The following is an 18,729-nucleotide window of genomic DNA, read 5'->3' as shown; positions in this document are numbered from 1 at the left end:
ATAAAAAGCTCATCTTCCACACCTCTAATACAACTATGCCCAAACCATTACCTCATGCCTACCACAAAATAAGTAAAAAGTAATACATCTAACAATGCCGCCTACCCTCACTCCCGCCTCATCCCAAGTACCACAACATGCTTCTCCGATAAAAAAACCACACATTGAATTCCCATCGCCTAACCCTTTGCTTCACTTTAATATATATGTATGTATAAAAAAAAAAGGACCCTTATCATCGTCGCTTGTGCTCATCCCTCTTGTATCCTAGATGCAGTGGCAAGCATTGTCTGAAAATAATAATAAGAGAGGCATGAGGGACCAGTAAAATAGCCCCATGCCTCACACGAGTAAGAACCGTTTTCCGCCGTCGCACCCTTCCTCCAAATACCCCAAAACAAGATACAACACGAGCCTGTCGCCATCGCCTCCCTCATTTGTATAGATGAGACGTTGTAGCCGTGTTTCAACACCTTGTGCTTATTGGTGTCTTTTTCCTTGGTCTGTATTAAGTTCGTGCACTTCATTAATGGCCGGCTCCATAAGCAGAAGAACCAGGCCGGTCTTTATTCAAATTTCCAAAAGAAGAAGAAGAAAAAGGCCCCCCAAGCTCCTTTTGTTCGTTTATGGTGATGCCCAGCCACCTGCGACATCAACCCACTCGGCCAGACAAGAACCGTCCTTGCCCTCAACATCAACAATGTCGGTATCACATCGGCAGCGGCATCCGACTCCGTTCTCCTTGGGTTCGTCCCAGCTTTCCCAGTACTCGTCTTCTTCTTTTCGTTTCCGCTCATCCTGGGTCGTCGTCTCGAGCCAGGGGGGGCGGGGAAGCTGTCGAGCAGGGGCATTGGCGGGGCAGTGCTGGATCGTCGTGTGTCGGTATCCAAAGTCTCTGAAGTAGTGAATATCTCGAGGGGCTAAGAGGGCACCGGCAGCTAGAGAGTGGATGGGAGCATCTCCCCACTAATAACCGAGTTAGTTGACATGCTAAATTCTCATCCTGCAAGATCGGTTCCATGGTTGCAACTTACCCGTTCCATCCAGAATCCACCACTCCGGTCCATCATCTGGAAGAAATCGTTGTACTCCTTGCTGCGGAACCAGCTGAGCTTTGCGATTTCAAAGTTGGACCAAAAGTGGCACATGTTGTACTTTTCTCCTTCCATAGCCTCGGGATCAATCGGTGGTAGGCTGGCTGGCTTTCCCTGCAAAACTTCGTCGGGCAATGGCGGATTGGGGTCCTCGTGCTCCTCCTTGTGTTCCTGAGGTTCCACAAACATCTCCCAAAGACCCTGTGACGTCAGGTTATTCGTTCGCTTATAGGCTGAGGCGTAACGGAAGATGTTGGGGACGGTTTCGCGAAGCTCCTTGACCGCAATCGTGAAGCCATAAGTCTTGTTATTCTCGATCATTTTGAGGAATGGGTCGCTGGCATCCATATTAGTGATGTTATTACGGGGCACACAGATCCATGGGTAACATACTAAGTAATGTCGCAGAAGTAAGTGATTTCGGGCTCGACGCGCCAGTACCATTCGTACTTTAGCAGCAGAGGGTGGTTGTAGAAGAAGCTGAATCGCACATGGTCAGTCACGAAAGCATTGACTTGATGGGGGAGAAGACTCACCCAGAGTAGAAGCGGCACATGAAGTGGTAACTCTCCATGCCACCATACATGACGGCAGCATCACCCTGCTTAGCAATACCCTCCTTTGCGACCTTTTCATCGATCCAGTCAGGGAAGCCCCATGTGCCCGGCTCAACCTTGCCAAACTCGACGTTTGCTGAAGTATAGTTTCTCACAGTCGCCTTGAAGTTTTCGTCGAAGTCTGCGTCGTTGAGGAACACGTAGGGGTAGTGGTACCATCGGTTAAAGTGTCGCTCAACAGACTTGATGGACTGAATGACTCCATCAATCTCCTTGTTGCGGGCCAAGACAACGAATGCAGCGTTGGCTCGGGGTGTCGATGTATCGGGCTCGAGACAGCCGGTAACGAAGACCTTGTCATGCTTTTCGCTGATTTTTCTGTACACAAAAACACAATCAGTGATCTAGAACTCCGAGGGAAGACGGCGCTTGACCATACCGAATAGCGGGCGGCGAGCCAGCGGGCATCAATATCCTGCCTGGAGAGCTGGGATGCCTGACGAACAGGACCAGGATGAGCACAACCACCAGCACCGGGAAGACGAGAACGACGCCCAATGGGATGGAGACGGCAGAGTTGCCGCGCAGACGCAGTGGCCTCTGGAAGAAGGCCAAGCTGGACGACAGCCCCTTGTTTCTTGAACGCTTTTCATCCGACGTCGGAAGTTCTGAATGGCGTCCCGCACCCGATTTTGATCGCCTGAACAAGTCCATGGCGACGAGCAACCAGCCTGCCTATGCGGCAGGAACAGCAACAGCAAGCCAAATATCGACGTGTGAACCGGTCGGGCAAAGTGGGATCAGGTCAGGCCGTGGCTGACGACGACAAAGGCTTCGTATCGAATGTGGTGTGGAGATGTGGCAGTGGCAGTATAGAGGCCAGATCTGTGATAGCAGGGACTTCGTAATCAGGGGTGCTTTTTTGGGTGTCGGAGGGGGAAATCGAATTGGTTTAGATTGTCGATACGCCGTCCAGAATCATGCCAATCGAACAAAAGACCGAGCCAAACACAACGGCCAGCAGGGAATATTCGTGCCTTGTCGATGTGATTGACTGCCTCTCAAGCAGCAAAAAGAAGATAAGGATCGAGCAATTGTCAACGCGCTCCCCCGGCTGGAAATTGGATGCGCCTCTCGCGGGGCACCGGCCAGAATCGGACTCCAATCTCAGTCTCGCGCCAAAAGATAAGGCGCCTCGCAGCGAGAAGCGTCGCTGTCAGTTCCGTCGTCGAGGCCAATGGGATCCTGGAAGTCGTGATTTGACTTTTAATTTCCCTCAGCAGGCAAAAAGAGAGAGGGAGACTTTTGCTAGACCTCGCCTCTGGAGCAAGCCCAGACCGCTGTTGATTGGGGAATTTGTCTGATTTAGCGTGGTGCCAGTGGTTTTTGGCCTGGGCGAAAGGCTCAGATTTTCAGGGCCAGCCGACAGGTCAATTGCACGTGCTACTGTTGCGGAGTACCTGGCCCGCCAAGCACTGCCGCAGCAGAAAGCTTGTATCGCATACCACCATCTGAAACGAGCGACTTGCTGGATGCCAATTGCGCTATGGCCAATCAGTGGCCACTTGAATCATGAATTTTCCGAGCAGGAGCAAGGGGCCGTGCCAACAAAAAGAGACTAGCGGAACATCAATTTTCCCCCCTTTTCTTCGCGGCAGATAGTCCGAGTCTCCGATCTACCAACTCACGTTAACTCCTCTCCACTGTTTGATCTTCAAAAAGCAAAAAGCAATGATTCCGCCCGGGCTCGAACCGGGGACCTTTTCGGTGGCGTCAACGTATGTTGTTAACGAAATGTCATGACCAACTAGACCACGGAACCGTCTTGTTACCTGATTGGTTGATTTGAGACGTCCGGAAATAGCTCTAAGAAGCTGGAACAGAAACATCCACAGCAAACCAAAGAGACCTCGAAGCAATCTTCCAAGGCGACAACTTCAACTTGCTCTCGTCACAAACCAGGCCTCACCATGTCACAAAAAATCAACTCCAAGAATTTGTCGTACAATTCCTCTCTCCCACCTTTCCTTGCAGCTCTCCGGGCCCAAGCATCCGGCGCTTCAGGGCCGGACCCGATTCTCTCAGCACAGCGCCGCGGTGGGAAGAAGCGATCCAGCAGCGAAGAAGCAGAAGATAATCCGTTGATTGTCGATGAAGATGGAAACACGATTGGGGATTTCAAGGTCAACAAGGACGGCACTGTAGAGGAAACACCAAATGAGGAAGCCGAGAAAGACGCCAAGGACGGAGCTTTAGACGCAGAGCAGAACAAGACGAATAAAGGCGAATCGGAACCAGCCAAAGCTTCGATAGGAGGAAGGAAACGCAAAGTCGGCAAAGTGATTGGAGACGATGCCCATGACGATGATGTCAGGCCTTCTACAGAGAAGAAGAGTGAGGCCACAAAGAAAGGCACAGATGATGCCGAGCAGGCTTCCAACCGCAAGACCAAGAAGAAGGCAAAGAAGATCAAACTGAGCTTTGACGAGGAGGAGGGCTGAATTAGAGCGATTCGGTGCAGCACCAGGATCTGACGAGGACGAGGGTTGAATTAGAGCGGTTCGATACAGCATCAGCATCTGAACGAATGGTGACTTATGTGCGAATCAAGCTTTATACAACAGCAATCAAAATGCCGGGGTCAATTTACCTCGCAATACGCTTTCGAATCACCAATCCGTCGACATAGCAAGACCTCCGTTCTACAAGCTCGACATTTAGAAGCTACGGATTCGACACTAATGATTCAGCCAGCACAATCCCAACGTCAAGGGATTCCACCTATATTGTGCAATTCCAATGACTGTGTCTCCCTAAAGTCGCGTAACAACGACCCTAGAGACAAGATGGACGCGCATTTAGCATAACAAGCGATACAAGCAACCAGCCGACATCAGCATTAGATAATTCAAAAACACACACAGGCCCCCCAAATCTTGTCAATGTTTTGTGATTCACATTGCAACAAGTCATGAGTATCTACAGAATACACAGCTGCCTCCCACTGCCCGCAGGCATGGGCATTTCGCTTCTTCCACCCCACTCTTGCGCCTTGATAGTACATCGCCTCAACCCTTGCCACCGAATTTTATCCTTCCATGATCGAAGTTGTGTATTTATCGGTAGCGGTACTCGGGCTTGACGAAGTCGGCGAAAGTCTTGGGCTCCTCGATCTCCTGGGCGTGGTGGTGGTGGCCGTGGTGATCCTCGGCACCGACGTACTCCATCTTGTAGACGCTGCCGCACTCGGGGCATCGCTCAATGGGGCGCTCCTTGGACAGCTGCAATTTTTCCCATCTCGTCAGCCTAGTGCGTATTTTTATGTGTGTGTTATATTCAACCGAGGCTTTCACTTACACCGAGCCAGATGACGACGTGGGAGTCGGCGGGAGAGCCGGTGCAGCCAGCGAGCTGCTCCTCGCCGGCGGAGCGGACCAGGATGGGGTTCTCCAAGGTTCCCTTGCGGCTGGCGTCGAGGGGGCGCATGTCGAAGACGTCGACGCCCTCCATCTTTCCGAGGATTTCGAGACGCTCGAGACCGGTGGCCTGTTCGAGATCGGTGGGGACAGTGCCGGGCTGGCCACCGGGTCCGACGAGGTCCTCCTCGACCTTGACCTCTATTGCGCGGGATCAAGCTCTCTGGTTAGCAATTGCCCATGCTGCAGGATGAAGGAAGACAGGTAGCTAGTTGTAGAAGCTAAGACAGTGCTATATGCACCATGTATAAGAAGAGAAAAACAACAACATACCAGACAGAGTCTTGTAGGTGCCGACCTTCTTCTGGGCAGAGCCGGCAAGGGCAGCAGCCTGCTCGCTGGGGGTTGAAGGAGAAGCAGCAGAACCTGTTCAAGTCGTCCATCACGTCAGCCTCAAGCTCCACGAACAATCCTCATATCCCGCTCCAACCGCAGTGTCCTCCAAAAACCAACAACAACATCCAACACCACGCCGGAGGGGGGTCACAAAAAGGTAAAAGTCATACGGCGAGCAAAGGAAGTGGCGAAACCGCGGGCAATGGCCGGAGTGACGGCGGCGCGGCGAGCCGCAGCGATAGCAGAGCGTTGCAAGAACATGATTGTCGACGAAAGCCGGGGGCAAAAGTTGGTGATGAGAGTGAAAGAGAGGTTCGGATTCGGTTCGTTCGAGGGATTTGCGGATGGTCTGATTTGCAGATGTTGGATGGGTACTGGGTCCCCCACTTTCGGGTGGGAATTGGCCAATGGCGGGTTGTGGTTTGCAAGCACGTGACTAAGCTTTTGTGTGTGAGCTGAGCTTATGGGCTGTGAGTTGCTGTGTTTTGTGTATTTGAGATGCCGAGATATTGGCGTCATAGCTGTGCATTGGGGGCTGAATACCAAAAAGAGAGCTGAAGTGACTATTCAAATGATTTCTTGAGTTACCGGCGATATGTAAGACATCTCAATGGTCCTATCTAGTAGTTGTCTGCTGATACCACATGCCGAATATAGTGATGAAGAACAGGACCGACGTCAACTCTCGCCCCAACTGCACAAGTAATAGCTAATAATAGCAAGTGTAGATGAAATGAACACAATAAAAGACGTGTAAACAACGTCGATGTCGAATTTAAAAGACTAGGGCAACTATCAACTAGGGCAACAGCAGCTATCCTCCAAGTAAATCAGCTTCACCAGATCCCATATCGCCCGATGAGGGGGGCATTCCAACCAGCTGTGCATAGAGCTTGAACAGCTTGCAGCCCTCGGAAACAAAGACCCGATCTTGGCGCAATGAAGAAACTCCAAACCAAAAGCAAATCCCGCATGCCAATTGGCAATCAACCATAGATTACTTTCGCCTCGTTACCCTTCCCTCCCAGCATGCGCATAAACACTTCCAAAATGTGCCCTTTGCCCCCATGACCCTTGTTGCCATACACCCGCCACTGTATATCTCATTACACTCGCTGTAAAGCTCTCAGTTTCTCTTGGGACGTTGTTGAGAGCATTGTTGCTGCTTCTGTCCAGCCCTATAGGCATTCACACCAGCATAGATAGGCGGGCCAGCAGCAAGTCGGGCACGTTTCTGAACCGGTCGAGCCACAGCTGCAGAAGCCTCAGGACGGCTGTCCACAATATCATCCTTCGAAATCTTCACTCTCGGTCGCGGAGCAGCCGCTGTATAGGGCAAGGTCTTCTGCTGCAAGATATTCTTGCGGCCCTTTCCTTTGTGGCCGTAGTTGCCAAGATGGTTTCTCTTGGCAGCCGACAGCAGGACGGCGTTGCGCATGACGGAATCCTGATAGATCCTAGTGCCAGTATGCTCGGAGTCGTCACAGAGTTTGTAGACGACAGTCCTAATAAAGCGCTTGGGACTGTCCCATGGGCTGGCTAGCAAGCTGCCCAACTTCTTGATGATGCGCCATCTGATAAAGTCAAACGGGTCCATCACGAGGTCTCCGGTGTTATAGAGATGTTGAAGGTCGGAGATCTTGCACGCGAGGCGGTACATGGGCTCTTTCTGACAAAAGCCTCGTGCAGGAAGGAATCTCTTGGCTACGAGTTGGTTGGGATGATACTTGCTACCCTCGCCAAAGATCTCTCGAATCTTCTTGAACTTGCTGGAGTTGTCCGCATAGTGCTTGTGGGCATGCTTCAGCGCGTCGTTGCTGGGGTTGAGTTGGACACGCTTGTGCGCTTCGTCCTTTTTGAGGGCCTCTGGTTCTTGCTTCGCCAGGAATGCTTGGAGAGAATCCCACGAGTTCTCCTAGTACTCGCAGGTCTCTTCTATACGTTCTACTGGCGTACCATTGAGCAGAAACGGCTCCAGGTATGTGCTTCCATCAGGCGAAAGCTTGTACACGCTGTCGTATGACGTTTTGAGCACGGCTCTCAATGCGGCTTCGTCGCTCGGCAAGAGGGAGTCAACTGCTTCATTCGAGATATTCATGGTGGGCAATCCGAGATGCATGTATCTTGACCTTTGAATGAGGTTATCTTGTCTGGTGTTGCGTGCAAATGTTAGTTGGTATCTTGTGCGGCAGAATCATCATCGACTCACTGCTTCCTCGAGTGCAGATGCTCGGCGGATAAAAATGGAGTAGCGTGTGTAGAACACACTCCAAAACCTGTGAAAACTGTTTTGAATATTTATCAGGACGAGATAGATGTATCAGCCAGAGACACACTGTTGTGATAAAACCCCTGACTGGTGAGACTGTTGGGGTAGATGAAAAGTGTAGGAAGAGACGAGGCGAGATAAAACGAAGAGGCGTGCTTTTATAGAAGCATAGACAAACGCGCATTCACGTGCTCTATGGGCGAGTAACATGACTGCCAAGAGCCTGCACGAGGCTTCAAGTTTGGTTGCCTGCCTTACAGCTGGCAGTCTCTGGTGGCAGCTGGCGGTGGGTAGAAACCGGATGGATTGCGTAAGCTCTAGCGAATAGGGCTGAGACTAAAGAGAACAGTGAATCAGTGACGTATATTCGTGATTACCTTCGTTTGTTTGCTCTGAATTAGTGTTGAAACTGGCAGAGAAAGGGGGTTAGGGGGAGGTGTGTGCATAGTAGGGCCTCCAGCTCCAGTAAGCTATTAAACACATTTGGTCTATAGGTTTTTAAATTGCATTGGATAGCATTAATTATCTAGTGTATATCTAGCCTTTCATCCTCTATATCTTTATACCGGTGTCCCATACGCCTACGCTGTACAGTACTGCCATTACCCAAATCGCATCCACGAATCCCTTCGTCTACCAGCCATCATAGCTTCTCTCCCATCTTCTTCTTCTTCTTGGTCAAATTACTCGACGGCAATGCTACTCCATCCTGATAACCGCTCGCCACGTGCTTCCCCTCCGGACTCCATATCCTAACCTCCATCATTGCTCTCCCTGCACTCACCCTCGGCCACCAAACCTCTTGAATCCACCATCCATCTCCCTTCATGACTGCCTCATCAGCGTTGACATGCACGTAGAAGGAATACGACAAGCTAGCTGCAGAGCCGAGGTTGAAACCCCAGCCAAGATGATTAGTGAGCATAATGAGCCCGTTGCGGTCGGCCTCGTACGCGTGTGCAACAATATGCGCATTGGGATCGTCTTCGCGAATCGGCTTATACGACCGGTAGAGGATAAGTTCGCGCCTCTCAGGGACGTCTTTATCAGCATTGTATGCCTTCATGTCCACCTTGTACATGTCCAGCATGGGGAAACCTCCGTGGCCAGCGTTGGGGAACATTCTCGTAACAGCATCGACGTCCACCTGAGGACTGGGTTCCCACTGGTCTGGCGCTCTTTGCGAAAGGATATCGGCATAGCGTTCCTGTGCCGATCCTTTGATTTGCAGCTCTGCGGGCGATGGCATGGGAATGGGACGCTTGAACGTTGTGAGACAGGTGAAACTGACGGGGCCCAGCGGCCGATTCGCATCAGATTCTGGAAACGGGCCATTCGGCGCATCTGAAGCCTCTGTGGGCTGCCGTGCCTGGACCAACTTGGTGGTGAAGGAACGGCTTGAGTGGACATTTGTCACATCATAGATGAATGGCCGATCAATGGCGCCCGCTTTTGTAAACACGCCTTGGATGGACTAGTATATAGGTCAGCAAACGGCTCCCGTCAAGATGGTTTGAGACTCACATGAATGCCTAGCTTGTCATTGTCATTGCCATTGCCATTCTCTTCTTCCTCCACCGCTCTCGCAGCCGCCAAGGGTGCCTGGGCGAAGACGTGGCCTCCAAACGCAGCTGGATTAAAGTCGACCGTGTTGCCCTTCTTGTACCCTTCAGGATCGATTGATCCCCATGGCAGCTCATTCCCGGGCCTCCAGGCTGGTGTACGGCTGACGAATCTCTTGACAGGATCCTGTGAGCCGTTCTGCTGATCTGGGAGTCGCGAGAGCCTCAGGGCCTCGTAGAGGTCATTGCGTTTGATCGCAGCTGGTGCATCCTTGTTGGAGGCCATAGTCGAAAGTACGAGTACACGTACAGGTGCTGCGATGCGTTGTTGACAATGTGAATTTGCTATACTCCCAGTCTTTGTTCGTAGTCCAGCTTCATCTACCGTTCACATCATCAAATACCAGCACCAGCGAATTGATGCAGCTGAACATGATATTGATAGGTGCGACCCCCCGGCCATCTTCATATACAGCCGTGCAGCGTGTTATTGAACCTCGGCTCCAGCCCACTGGCACTAGCTGTACCCCGTAATTGCCGGCCGCAATGTCCGCCATTACACAATTGCATATAGATAGGCTATTGGGTGCCATATCGATTTGACTGCTTTTCTTTGCTTAAATACTATCTTCTCGGGATTATTTTCCTTTTTTTTTTTTCTCGTATAAGTCGAAAGCGATGTCTTCCGTCAGCCGTGGCTTCGGCCGGTCCAAGTGCGAATACTGCCGGGAGGGCACTGTACCTATTACAAACACATGTGCAACAATTCGTCCAATTCATCAAGAACTATTGATGAGTAATCCAATAAAAATACCTTAGGTAGAGGATTATACTACCACATCCAGCAATCAATCTGTCCCTACGGATAACCACTGCAGTCGCTAAATACCTGACACTTAAGAAGTAAATGTGGCCAATTCTCCTAGCGGCAATCAACGCGAATCTAAAGCCTAATCTCAGTTCCCGAGTTTCACATGGTTAGACTGAAGGCGATAGCCGAGGGGAAAGCTATAATTCGTCCGTTACCTAAGCATTTGATCACCAATTTCGTGAGAATGTTATTACAATATTCCCTAGAACAAAGCTTGCATTTGACGTTCAATATGCTGTAATGATGAATTGACATACAAAACAATGTCAAAATTGTATTAAGAAGCATCTTCTATTAGCCAAGGTAGCATTTGATTCTATACAGGGTAAAGTGACATGCAGGCCCAGACGTGCATCATGTCTTGCTGCAGTGATGCACAGCCTACCCTGTCATTCCAATGAAACCATAGCTTTTATTCTATTAAAAACAATTAATATCAACAACATTCGTCAATCAATCAGTCACTCAAAATAATGTAGTCCAATCTAACTTGGCTTTTAAAAACAAAAAGCAAAACAAAGTTTATAATCCCTGTTGACGCGCCGCCGGAAGCTCTTCCCCGTGTTTCATCACCAAACGTCAAGTAAGCGTCATTGACTTTGACATCATCTCACTTATATCAACACCCACTCCTCACAGCTGTTTCATCCCTCTCCTCAAACTTACCATATACCCAACATCACTAGTCTCTTGGAAAATTACTTACCTCGTCAATTTACATTTCCCTTCTAAAAGAAAAAGGGCAAAATGTTTTCCTGGCAGGCGCTAAGTCATTCCACACGCCGTCAAGATGAAGAGCACCAGCCTCTCCTCCCGCAGTACAACGAGGCGACTCAGAGACAGACGCGGCTGCATGAGAAGCTTCACACATATCAGATGCTGCGGGCGCTTTCAAATGGCTACATGCCCTCCAATGAACAAATGATCACTCATCTGCGTACTTTGCTCGCCGCCGACGTTCTCAATCCCCAGGCTTCTGGTTTGAGTCCCTCCGGCAGAGCCTTGGTCCGAACTACGCGCATGTGGCTCAGCGAACTCATCGACCTACTAAAAGCCAAAAACTCCAATGATCAGGTGCAAGATTTCCTCTGGTACCTGGCCAAGGCACGTCTCCAAGTAGATTCGACAGATCTCCACGTCAGGACCGGCGCCACCAAGATGAAGGCAGATGTTATGGCCGCCGTCGCCAGCGTCAAGACGGTTGGATCACTTTTACTCACAAACTCGGACTTTCGCATCTTCCTTACAGACCTATCTACCGTCTCCCGCGAAGTCTTTCGCGACACAGCATTCACATTAAGAGACGTAGCTCACGAGACCGCCAAAAAGATTGAGCCGCCCAAGGAGAAGCAGCAGGCTCTCAAACACGCAAACGGAGATGCGCAGCCAGCGCCTACGACAGAGGATTTGCAGCAAGAGGTCATCGAAGTGGCCGAAGTGGTGGCAGATGGCGCGGGCGATGTCCTAGGCACGGCAGCCCGCAGCGCGCGAGAACACATCCAGGGAGACGAGCAAGAGGCCTTAACATATCGCCTCAAGCAAGCTGTGCTCAAGCTTCGCAAGCGGCCCAATTACTCAGACTCTGTGTCGACTTTATCCCTTCTTCTGAGGCGCTATCTCAAGGTTTACTCTCAGGCCGCGGCGCGCACAGCTGAGATCATAGAAGAAGATGTCGGTATGAACCAGGAAGCCGATGAAGCTCTGCACAACTTTTGGCAGCTCATCACATCATTCGGCGACAAGGATGCCTGGAACCAAGTCGAAAAGTCGTTTCATGAAGTCGTAGAAACCGGTCAGTCTGACCCAGCATTCGAGGACTTGGTAGACCACCTCTCCAAGTTGGTGCAGGATATCCTCATGGATCCCGAATTCTTCAACAATGCGGAAAAACGCTTCGAGCAGCTTCGTAACGAGTCAAAAGAGCTCACCACGGAAACCTCCATCAGAGAAAAAGTCGATAATCTGCTCGGCAGCCTTAGCACGGCTCTGCGCTCGGTGAGCGAGGACGCTGAAGTCCTTCAACTCATCAATAGCTCGACTCGCATTGCGCACATTGTGTCGCCGAAAAACCAGTACATCAACAAGGATATGACCACGGACCTCGTCAACGTCTTCGTCCCGATGCTTATACAGGGAATTCAGTATCTGCCCATCCCACGCCTCGAGGTCTCGACACCAGATGTAGATTTGCTTCTCGAAAACCTGGTCCTAGAACCTGGGCGAACAATTAACAACACTTCGTTTCTGCCTTACAGGTTACAAATATCGACTCGGAATGACGTCGATATCCGCAAAGCTCGCTTCCAAATCCTGTCCACCGTCACATCTCTGGCCACGATTAAAATCTCAGGGCTTTCCATAGCAGCTGAGGAGCTGGGATACTGGGTGCACCTGCATTCAGGCATATTGAGATTCATGGACGAGGGCCTTGCCAGCATCCACCTGGACGAGCGTGGCATTGACCTGTCTCTGGATATTGAAATTGGACGAGATCGCCTTGAAAAGATTGTCTCTCTCCGCAGAGCCAGAGTCCACATCCACCATCTCAACTACACCCTGCGCAAATCCAAGTTTTCACTATTCGCCTGGCTCCTCAAGCCGTTAATCCGACCTATCGTGAAGAGAGCAATAGAAAAGAGCATCGCATCTGCAATCGAAGACGGCCTTCACACTCTCAACCGAGAACTGCTCTTTGCTCGCGAGCGACTGCGGGCAACCCGAATTGCCAGCCCCGAAGACCTCTGGACCTTTATCAGAGCCGTCGCCGCTCGACTCGTCCCCCAGCCGCATCCCGACATCGAGGCCCGCATTGGCGTCCGTCCGGAAATCTTCCGTGGCCGCTATGCTCCGGGAAGTCTAGTCCAGCTTTGGGAGCGTGAGGCTCAAGACGCCAGCCAGAAGATCTACGAGTATGAGAGAGGCGGATGGCGCAATGACATCTTTGGTGTGCGGACGCGTCCAGCCTAAGGCGTACTGTAGTCATCATCAGAGGGGGGAGGGCCAGAAGGGCCTACGGGCAAAAACAGCTGCACAGCTGCTTGCTTGTCTGACAGCCTGACTCGTCATATGCGCTCGTGGTGTACGGCAGGACAAAGGTCGCTTTAGTACAGAGTAGGTATCCCGAAACCGTTACGTGCGGCGCAAATATTGGCTGGCGGCTTGGGTCGGGAAGAAGAACGAATGGGAGCAATGGGTTGCTGGCCAAATGAGCCAACCACCCATGACCGGGTATAGCGGGAGGAAACAAAAAGGGCAACTTTGGGGCCTTGTTCGAATCGGGGTTCTCTTTTTACGATCTGCTTTGCTGATCAATCGTCGCCCTCCATCAGCCTGATTTTACCAGCAAAAACGTCCCATCATTCGACCACGATTCAGGCAGCGAAGCAACCCCGCGATCCTGGCAGTTGGGCTGTAAGATGGGTGGCCACATGAGCCAAAGTTGGAGAAAAAAGGCAACCAAATAGCTTCGCAGTGTTTCCTTTTTTTTTTCTTGAGGCGCTTGGCTTTTGGGGGAAAAGCCTGGCTGGGGGTGAGAGTTTATGCAGTACTGAGTTGGCCGAGAGAGGAGTTTCAGGTAACACAGCAGTTGAGTGGCGGTAACGACTATTGGACGTGATGCTGATGCTGGTGCTGGGAAAGACGGGCAAGGACGCTTATTAGTCGAAAGCATAGAAGTCGAGAATGCAAATGCAAAGAGCTGCGGGTGCTAGTTCCAAGTAGTCCGTAGCACTATTACTTGTCATTCCGTGACACGACCAAATTGCTGATGGACGGCGACTTCCGTCCCGCCTGTCCGTCTTGGTTCGTGGGTTAATTCATGTCGGGGTCGGGGGTTGGTGGTTGGCAAGCAAATCGAGATCCCAAAAGACGGGCAAAATAAGGGGATTTAAAAAAGAATCCGAGACACACAGACAGAGCGGGATCGAAAAGAGTTTGGGGGAACAAAAGGGAGGGCAGCATGCAGCAAGTAAAAAAGGACACAATGCCAAACTCACGCCACTATGCACAAGAAGACTATAATGGAAGTTGGGGGAAGAAGTGCCCCAGAAATGGCGGACAACGACCGATTCGACCGCCTCAGCCAGCAAAAAAAAGAAGGAAAAAGTGATTTGTTACCACACCTCAGCTGTAGTGGCCAGCGAATGCAGTGGGTGTGGCAATCACCACGACGGACTAACCGGGGGGTCATTGGGAGGGTCTTTGATCAACGTGACCATCTCTGGCTCACCCAAAGGGTCGTTCGATGACGCAGATTTGCATGATGCTCAATCTGTCTGTGCTTTTGTCCCCGTCCGGCAGCAAATCACAATGGCAAAGCTGGGAGCGAGAGTGTGAGTGTCTCAAGGCTGGACCAGACGGGTTTGCGCTGGTTAAATTGCGAGTTGCATGAGTTGAGTGCAGTGCATAGCATATTGCCAGGTTTCTCATCCCCGTAGCGAATCACGGGGATCGGGGTCTAGGGCAGCGATCCGATTCGACGAGGTATGGTTTCACGACAGCTCGATGTCCGGAGTACAGTAGGAAGGATTTGGGGAGAGTCGTGGTGATGGGGGAGCTTCTGGTGTTCTGGGAACCTGGGGGAAGTGTGTAAATTAGGCAGTACTTACATGGCTCGTCTCGTCCCAGCGACGACGGAATTGAGTTGGCAGATGTAACCCCTTGGACGAATTAAGGTGTCGATGAGCAAGCAATCATACCAGCATTGTCGTGCTAGCACAAGAACTAATTGATCCAGTCCAGCCCGTCTTCAGCTCAACAGACCAGACCAGGGGGCCAGGGGTCTTGATCGTATTTGGTCGCGCGCTGGATGGGATGGACCCTTCCCGACCCTTTTCTAGCCGCTTCGTGTTTCCCGCCTGCACCCAAATTCTCATTGCGAGATGCCCGTCATCTTTGCTGTCAGTCAGTCCATTCACTCATGGCCCCGTGGATCCCGTGAGCGAGTCGTGGAGCCTTGTCTGGGCTAAATATATCGCTTTTAACAGTTGAGGCTTGCAGGAAAGGACATGCAGCCAAGGCATGTACAAAGGCCACATGTCTCATCGTGAGGCACACACACAAGCATGTACGAGTGAGAAAGAGAGAAAGAGTGCTGCTACAGTGTGCTCGTACGTGTTACTCCCGTGAATAGCCTTTCTTACAAGGCACAAGAAAAGCTGCATGCACGCTCGGTATTAGAAAAAGCAATGGGCTGACCGGGGGGCGTGCGCTGCGCTCTCTCAACCGCAAAAACCAAATCCCTGCTCGCATCATCCCTGCCCCCAGAACCAATAACTCCCGTTCGCTGCAAGGACGGGAAGTACGCCATGATGTCGTCCTGCAGTGGCCGAACCTGGGGTTGACCGGCTGTGCTGTCTCAAAGCGGCCCATCGAGTGCAACGCTACGTGTGACACAAGAAAATGAAATGAAAAAATAGGCACCATGTAGGACCATGTAATGTAGGTGCCATGTAAGGGTGAGAAAGAGAGTGAGAGAGAGCAAAAAAGAGGCGAGACTCAAGGACAAGGCAAGGCAAGGGATTCATTCATTCACACCATGTCGATGCTTCTCTCTCTCTCGCTCTGCTCGTCCCATTCGGATAATCCGCACACCCAACTATTGCAGATCGCGCCCCTGCAAGCCGCCCGTGCTTCCCCGGACCATGGACGGGCCAGAAGTGGAAATCCGCTGCGATGCCACACACACTCACTCACACTCACACCCCCTTGATGTGTTGGTCAAGGATTCAATTTGATCCCCCATCCCATCCCATCATTCCACGCGCCGATGGTCCTGAAAGTAGGAGGGCGGAGAAGGGCGAACCCGCGCCTTCGGAACCGCTGGATTGGATGCGATGCTAGCCCTTTTTCCCATTTCTGGGGGCGTGTGTAGTGTGTGTGTGGTGTGAAGAGAGTCGTGTGAAGGGGGGGCTCTTTTTTCGAGAAAACGGACGAGTATTTTAGCTCGTTTTTGAGGCTTCGGTCGACCAGTCCCGAGCCCCATCTTGAATGTCCCAACTCCCCGCTTTATGTTGCGTCTCGTCTCTTGTCCCAGCATCTTCGTTCGCCTTTCACACAAACTTCACCTTGTGACCCGTTTCCACCAGATTCCCGCCTAGACAGAAGCCGCCTTCTTGCTTGCTTCTGGTTCACACACAGAGTTTCATCTATAGCTTGCCATTGCTGGCCGCCTCGTTCGTGACACCAGGGCAGGGGAGAAAGGGTGAACAGAAAGCCAAAGAGCCACTTCACTCACTCCATGTCCCCCGTGAGCTTCATATCGCCTCTGCAGGGAACACGTTCAGCCTGCAGTTAAACAAGTTGGAGTCGATAACGATACCGGCGTGTCAACCTTATAACCTGCTGGCATCACCGAGTCTGAAAGCATGCAAAGCGTACTTGAGCCGGTGCAAACGCTAAGATGTCATGATCCTCTGGATGCCGGCGCCATTGGCGTGTCCGGCCTACACTCCCTGACGAGGTCAAGACTGAACAAATCACTATCCAAACGTAAGAGCTCAGATTTCCTGCTCGAGGCGCCCCATCGGCATCGTCTCAAGGGCACGCGGAAGCCTGCCGCCGCTCCGCGAGAGTATCCTCTTCCGGAGAGCCTCGTGCAGTTTACGATACTGGACCACAGCAACAAGACGGCGTTTGAGTTCTCGCTGGATGCACAATGGGTCTGCAGGGGAATTAAACGCTGTCGTCTCGGATCCGACGTCGAGGGCCCTAATACAGCGAATGTCGGCCGCAAGAAGCGCCGCCTTCGAACTCATCTCATTACTAGCAGGCTCTCGCAGCCATTCTCCCAACCTGCCACGCACATCTTGAACAGAGAGGGCAGGCAGGTTGGTGACCGGCGTTTTGTAAAGATGGCCGTGATGCTCGATTCCAGCAGGCGGGCTGCATATCTGCGGGCTACGGCCTATCTGAGATACTCCATCATGAACCGGATGCGGAAGAGGCTTGGTGTTGTGAGATATCAGGGCTCGACAAAGGAGAGCGAAGACAGCACAGTGAGGCCGAGCACAGATACATTCACAAAGGCACCATGGCAATCACAAGAAGTGAAATCAACCCCCGAGGCGAGGCCCAGTCTCCATGAGCCAAGCAAGGGAGCAACTCCAGCATCACGGGAACTCAGAGACGAAACCGGCATTCAGTCTGCAGAAACGCTGGGCAAGGCTCCGGCTGCCTGTCGTTTATCAAAGCCCATAGCTCTGCCACTTCCCTCTGCAGACGTCGATGCCACCAATGACCGCACCTCGGCCCGCATCGACTCGACGACATCTCCAGAGCCGAGGCCGCCTCTTGCCTGGATGTACGACGATGCTGAAGAAGACAGCTTTGCCTTCCTCCACCCAGAGGACCTGGACGACGATGACTCCGACGTCTATTGTGACTTCGACGCCATCTTTGCGGCCAAGGCGACTTCGCCTGGCCCCCAGTCGCCCTCGGAGGAGCACACATATGAAGAGTACATAGACGAGCTGGACGGCATTTCTTGGAGGATAGGTTGACATTTTTTTTTTTTTGTTTCACATCTCATTTGTTATTCACATTGTTTAGAGAGACGGCTGAAAACTCAGAGCAACATATGAAAGTCCGGAAATCACTTGTAGGGCTGGAAAATTACTGTATATTTATTGGCATGGCTGGCGCATTGTAGCCAAGGCTGGGCTTGGAGGGGAGGCGTTTTGTTGGATGAAAGTTAAGGCTATGGGCGAATGGCGGCCCGGGGAGTTTGTGTCTTTGAACCCCCCGGTTTTGTGTAAACTAAGGAAGTTGATTTTATCAGAATCCCACCAAATGAATGTAATAAATCGTCGAAATCAGTTGCCGTTGGACTGCTTGCGGTTAGTGTCTTCAGGGAGCTTGGAAGCCCTGCTCTTTGCAATGTCGCACATGGCCTTGATTTATCCGCAAGAATTAGCTTCATCGTGAAGATTTGACTGATTGACTGAAGTTGAAGCACCGGTCCGTACCTGTAATGCAGCGTCGACCTCTTGGGAATAGTTGCTTTGCTCGATCCGCGCCCTCATGTCCTGCATAATCTCGGGCCGCCCTCGACCGTTGACGAAGACGACATATCTGAGCCCCGGGAACGCCTCTTCGTACTCTTTGTTCAGCGCGGCGAGTTCCTCGGATTCTCCCTGAAGGTTCGCCTGTTCAGCCACAGACTGCGCCGACTCAATGTTCTTTTCTCCCAGGCGCGGGTGAGATCCCAGGACGGACAGGAGCACGGGATGCGGCTCTGTCTCGGCAGACTTTGCGGCGAGCGAGAGGAGCCTGATCTGGCACACGTCTATCAAGTCGGGGTATGAGCTGTAGACGGCCGTCCGTATTACTGGCAGGAGAGTGGCGTGGATGGCGGGACTGGGCTCAAACAGCAGGTCGAGCACCTCGGTCTGGGCCAGGTCCGAATACGAGTGGAGGTGAGCAATGGGAGGGAGACGCTCCAGTGGCATGATGGTGTGCGTATATGTGTGTGTAGCTCCGGGTCCAGAAAAGAGAGGAGATTCGCGGTTGCTATGAAGGGGAATGAATTATGGGTATAGAGTCATAGACAGACAGATGGTAGAGAA

The 18,729-nt window shown here is 51.7% G+C and overlaps 8 protein-coding genes across 8 annotated transcripts; 3 read left to right on the top strand and 5 right to left on the bottom strand.

Moving 5' to 3' along the window:
• Window positions 1-624: 624 nt before the first annotated feature.
• Window positions 625-2,365, bottom strand: T069G_11371 (glycolipid 2-alpha-mannosyltransferase domain-containing protein; the record flags this gene model as incomplete). The annotated part of the gene is made up of 5 exons (XM_056178576.1): window positions 625-966; window positions 1,035-1,431; window positions 1,488-1,574; window positions 1,631-2,029; window positions 2,091-2,365. The coding sequence occupies 5 exons, from the start codon at window positions 2,363-2,365 to the stop codon at window positions 625-627; spliced, it is 1,500 nt and encodes a 499-aa protein (XP_056023450.1).
• Window positions 2,366-3,621: 1,256 nt separating this feature from the next.
• Window positions 3,622-4,152, top strand: T069G_11370 (uncharacterized protein; the record flags this gene model as incomplete). The annotated part of the gene is made up of 1 exon (XM_056178575.1): window positions 3,622-4,152. The coding sequence occupies one exon, from the start codon at window positions 3,622-3,624 to the stop codon at window positions 4,150-4,152; it is 531 nt and encodes a 176-aa protein (XP_056023449.1).
• Window positions 4,153-4,767: 615 nt separating this feature from the next.
• T069G_11369 (cytochrome c oxidase subunit vb domain-containing protein) lies at window positions 4,768-5,724 on the bottom strand (the record flags this gene model as incomplete). The annotated part of the gene is made up of 4 exons (XM_056178574.1): window positions 4,768-4,932; window positions 5,009-5,268; window positions 5,401-5,493; window positions 5,634-5,724. The coding sequence occupies 4 exons, from the start codon at window positions 5,722-5,724 to the stop codon at window positions 4,768-4,770; spliced, it is 609 nt and encodes a 202-aa protein (XP_056023448.1).
• An 865-nt stretch (window positions 5,725-6,589) lies between these two features.
• On the bottom strand, window positions 6,590-7,561 carry T069G_11368 (uncharacterized protein; the record flags this gene model as incomplete). Its single annotated transcript, XM_056178573.1, has 2 exons — window positions 6,590-7,335; window positions 7,405-7,561. The coding sequence occupies 2 exons, from the start codon at window positions 7,559-7,561 to the stop codon at window positions 6,590-6,592; spliced, it is 903 nt and encodes a 300-aa protein (XP_056023447.1).
• An 814-nt stretch (window positions 7,562-8,375) lies between these two features.
• Window positions 8,376-9,580, bottom strand: T069G_11367 (thioesterase-like superfamily domain-containing protein; the record flags this gene model as incomplete). Its single annotated transcript, XM_056178572.1, has 2 exons — window positions 8,376-9,206; window positions 9,257-9,580. 2 exons carry the CDS (start codon window positions 9,578-9,580, stop codon window positions 8,376-8,378), a joined length of 1,155 nt encoding a protein of 384 aa, XP_056023446.1.
• A 1,332-nt stretch (window positions 9,581-10,912) lies between these two features.
• T069G_11366 (uncharacterized protein) lies at window positions 10,913-13,132 on the top strand (the record flags this gene model as incomplete). The annotated part of the gene is made up of 1 exon (XM_056178571.1): window positions 10,913-13,132. One exon carries the CDS (start codon window positions 10,913-10,915, stop codon window positions 13,130-13,132), a length of 2,220 nt encoding a protein of 739 aa, XP_056023445.1.
• Window positions 13,133-16,530: 3,398 nt separating this feature from the next.
• Window positions 16,531-17,664, top strand: T069G_11365 (uncharacterized protein; the record flags this gene model as incomplete). Its single annotated transcript, XM_056178570.1, has 1 exon — window positions 16,531-17,664. One exon carries the CDS (start codon window positions 16,531-16,533, stop codon window positions 17,662-17,664), a length of 1,134 nt encoding a protein of 377 aa, XP_056023444.1.
• Window positions 17,665-17,976: 312 nt separating this feature from the next.
• Window positions 17,977-18,612, bottom strand: T069G_11364 (OHCU decarboxylase domain-containing protein; the record flags this gene model as incomplete). The annotated part of the gene is made up of 2 exons (XM_056178569.1): window positions 17,977-18,054; window positions 18,130-18,612. The coding sequence occupies 2 exons, from the start codon at window positions 18,610-18,612 to the stop codon at window positions 17,977-17,979; spliced, it is 561 nt and encodes a 186-aa protein (XP_056023443.1).
• Window positions 18,613-18,729: the final 117 nt, after the last annotated feature.

This window comes from Trichoderma breve, assembly GCF_028502605.1.
Source record: "Trichoderma breve strain T069 chromosome 7 map unlocalized scaffold00008, whole genome shotgun sequence".
Lineage (NCBI taxonomy): Eukaryota > Fungi > Ascomycota > Sordariomycetes > Hypocreales > Hypocreaceae > Trichoderma > Trichoderma breve.
Note: the sequence above shows the minus strand (reverse complement) of the source record. Positions and strands in the feature narration are given on the sequence as shown.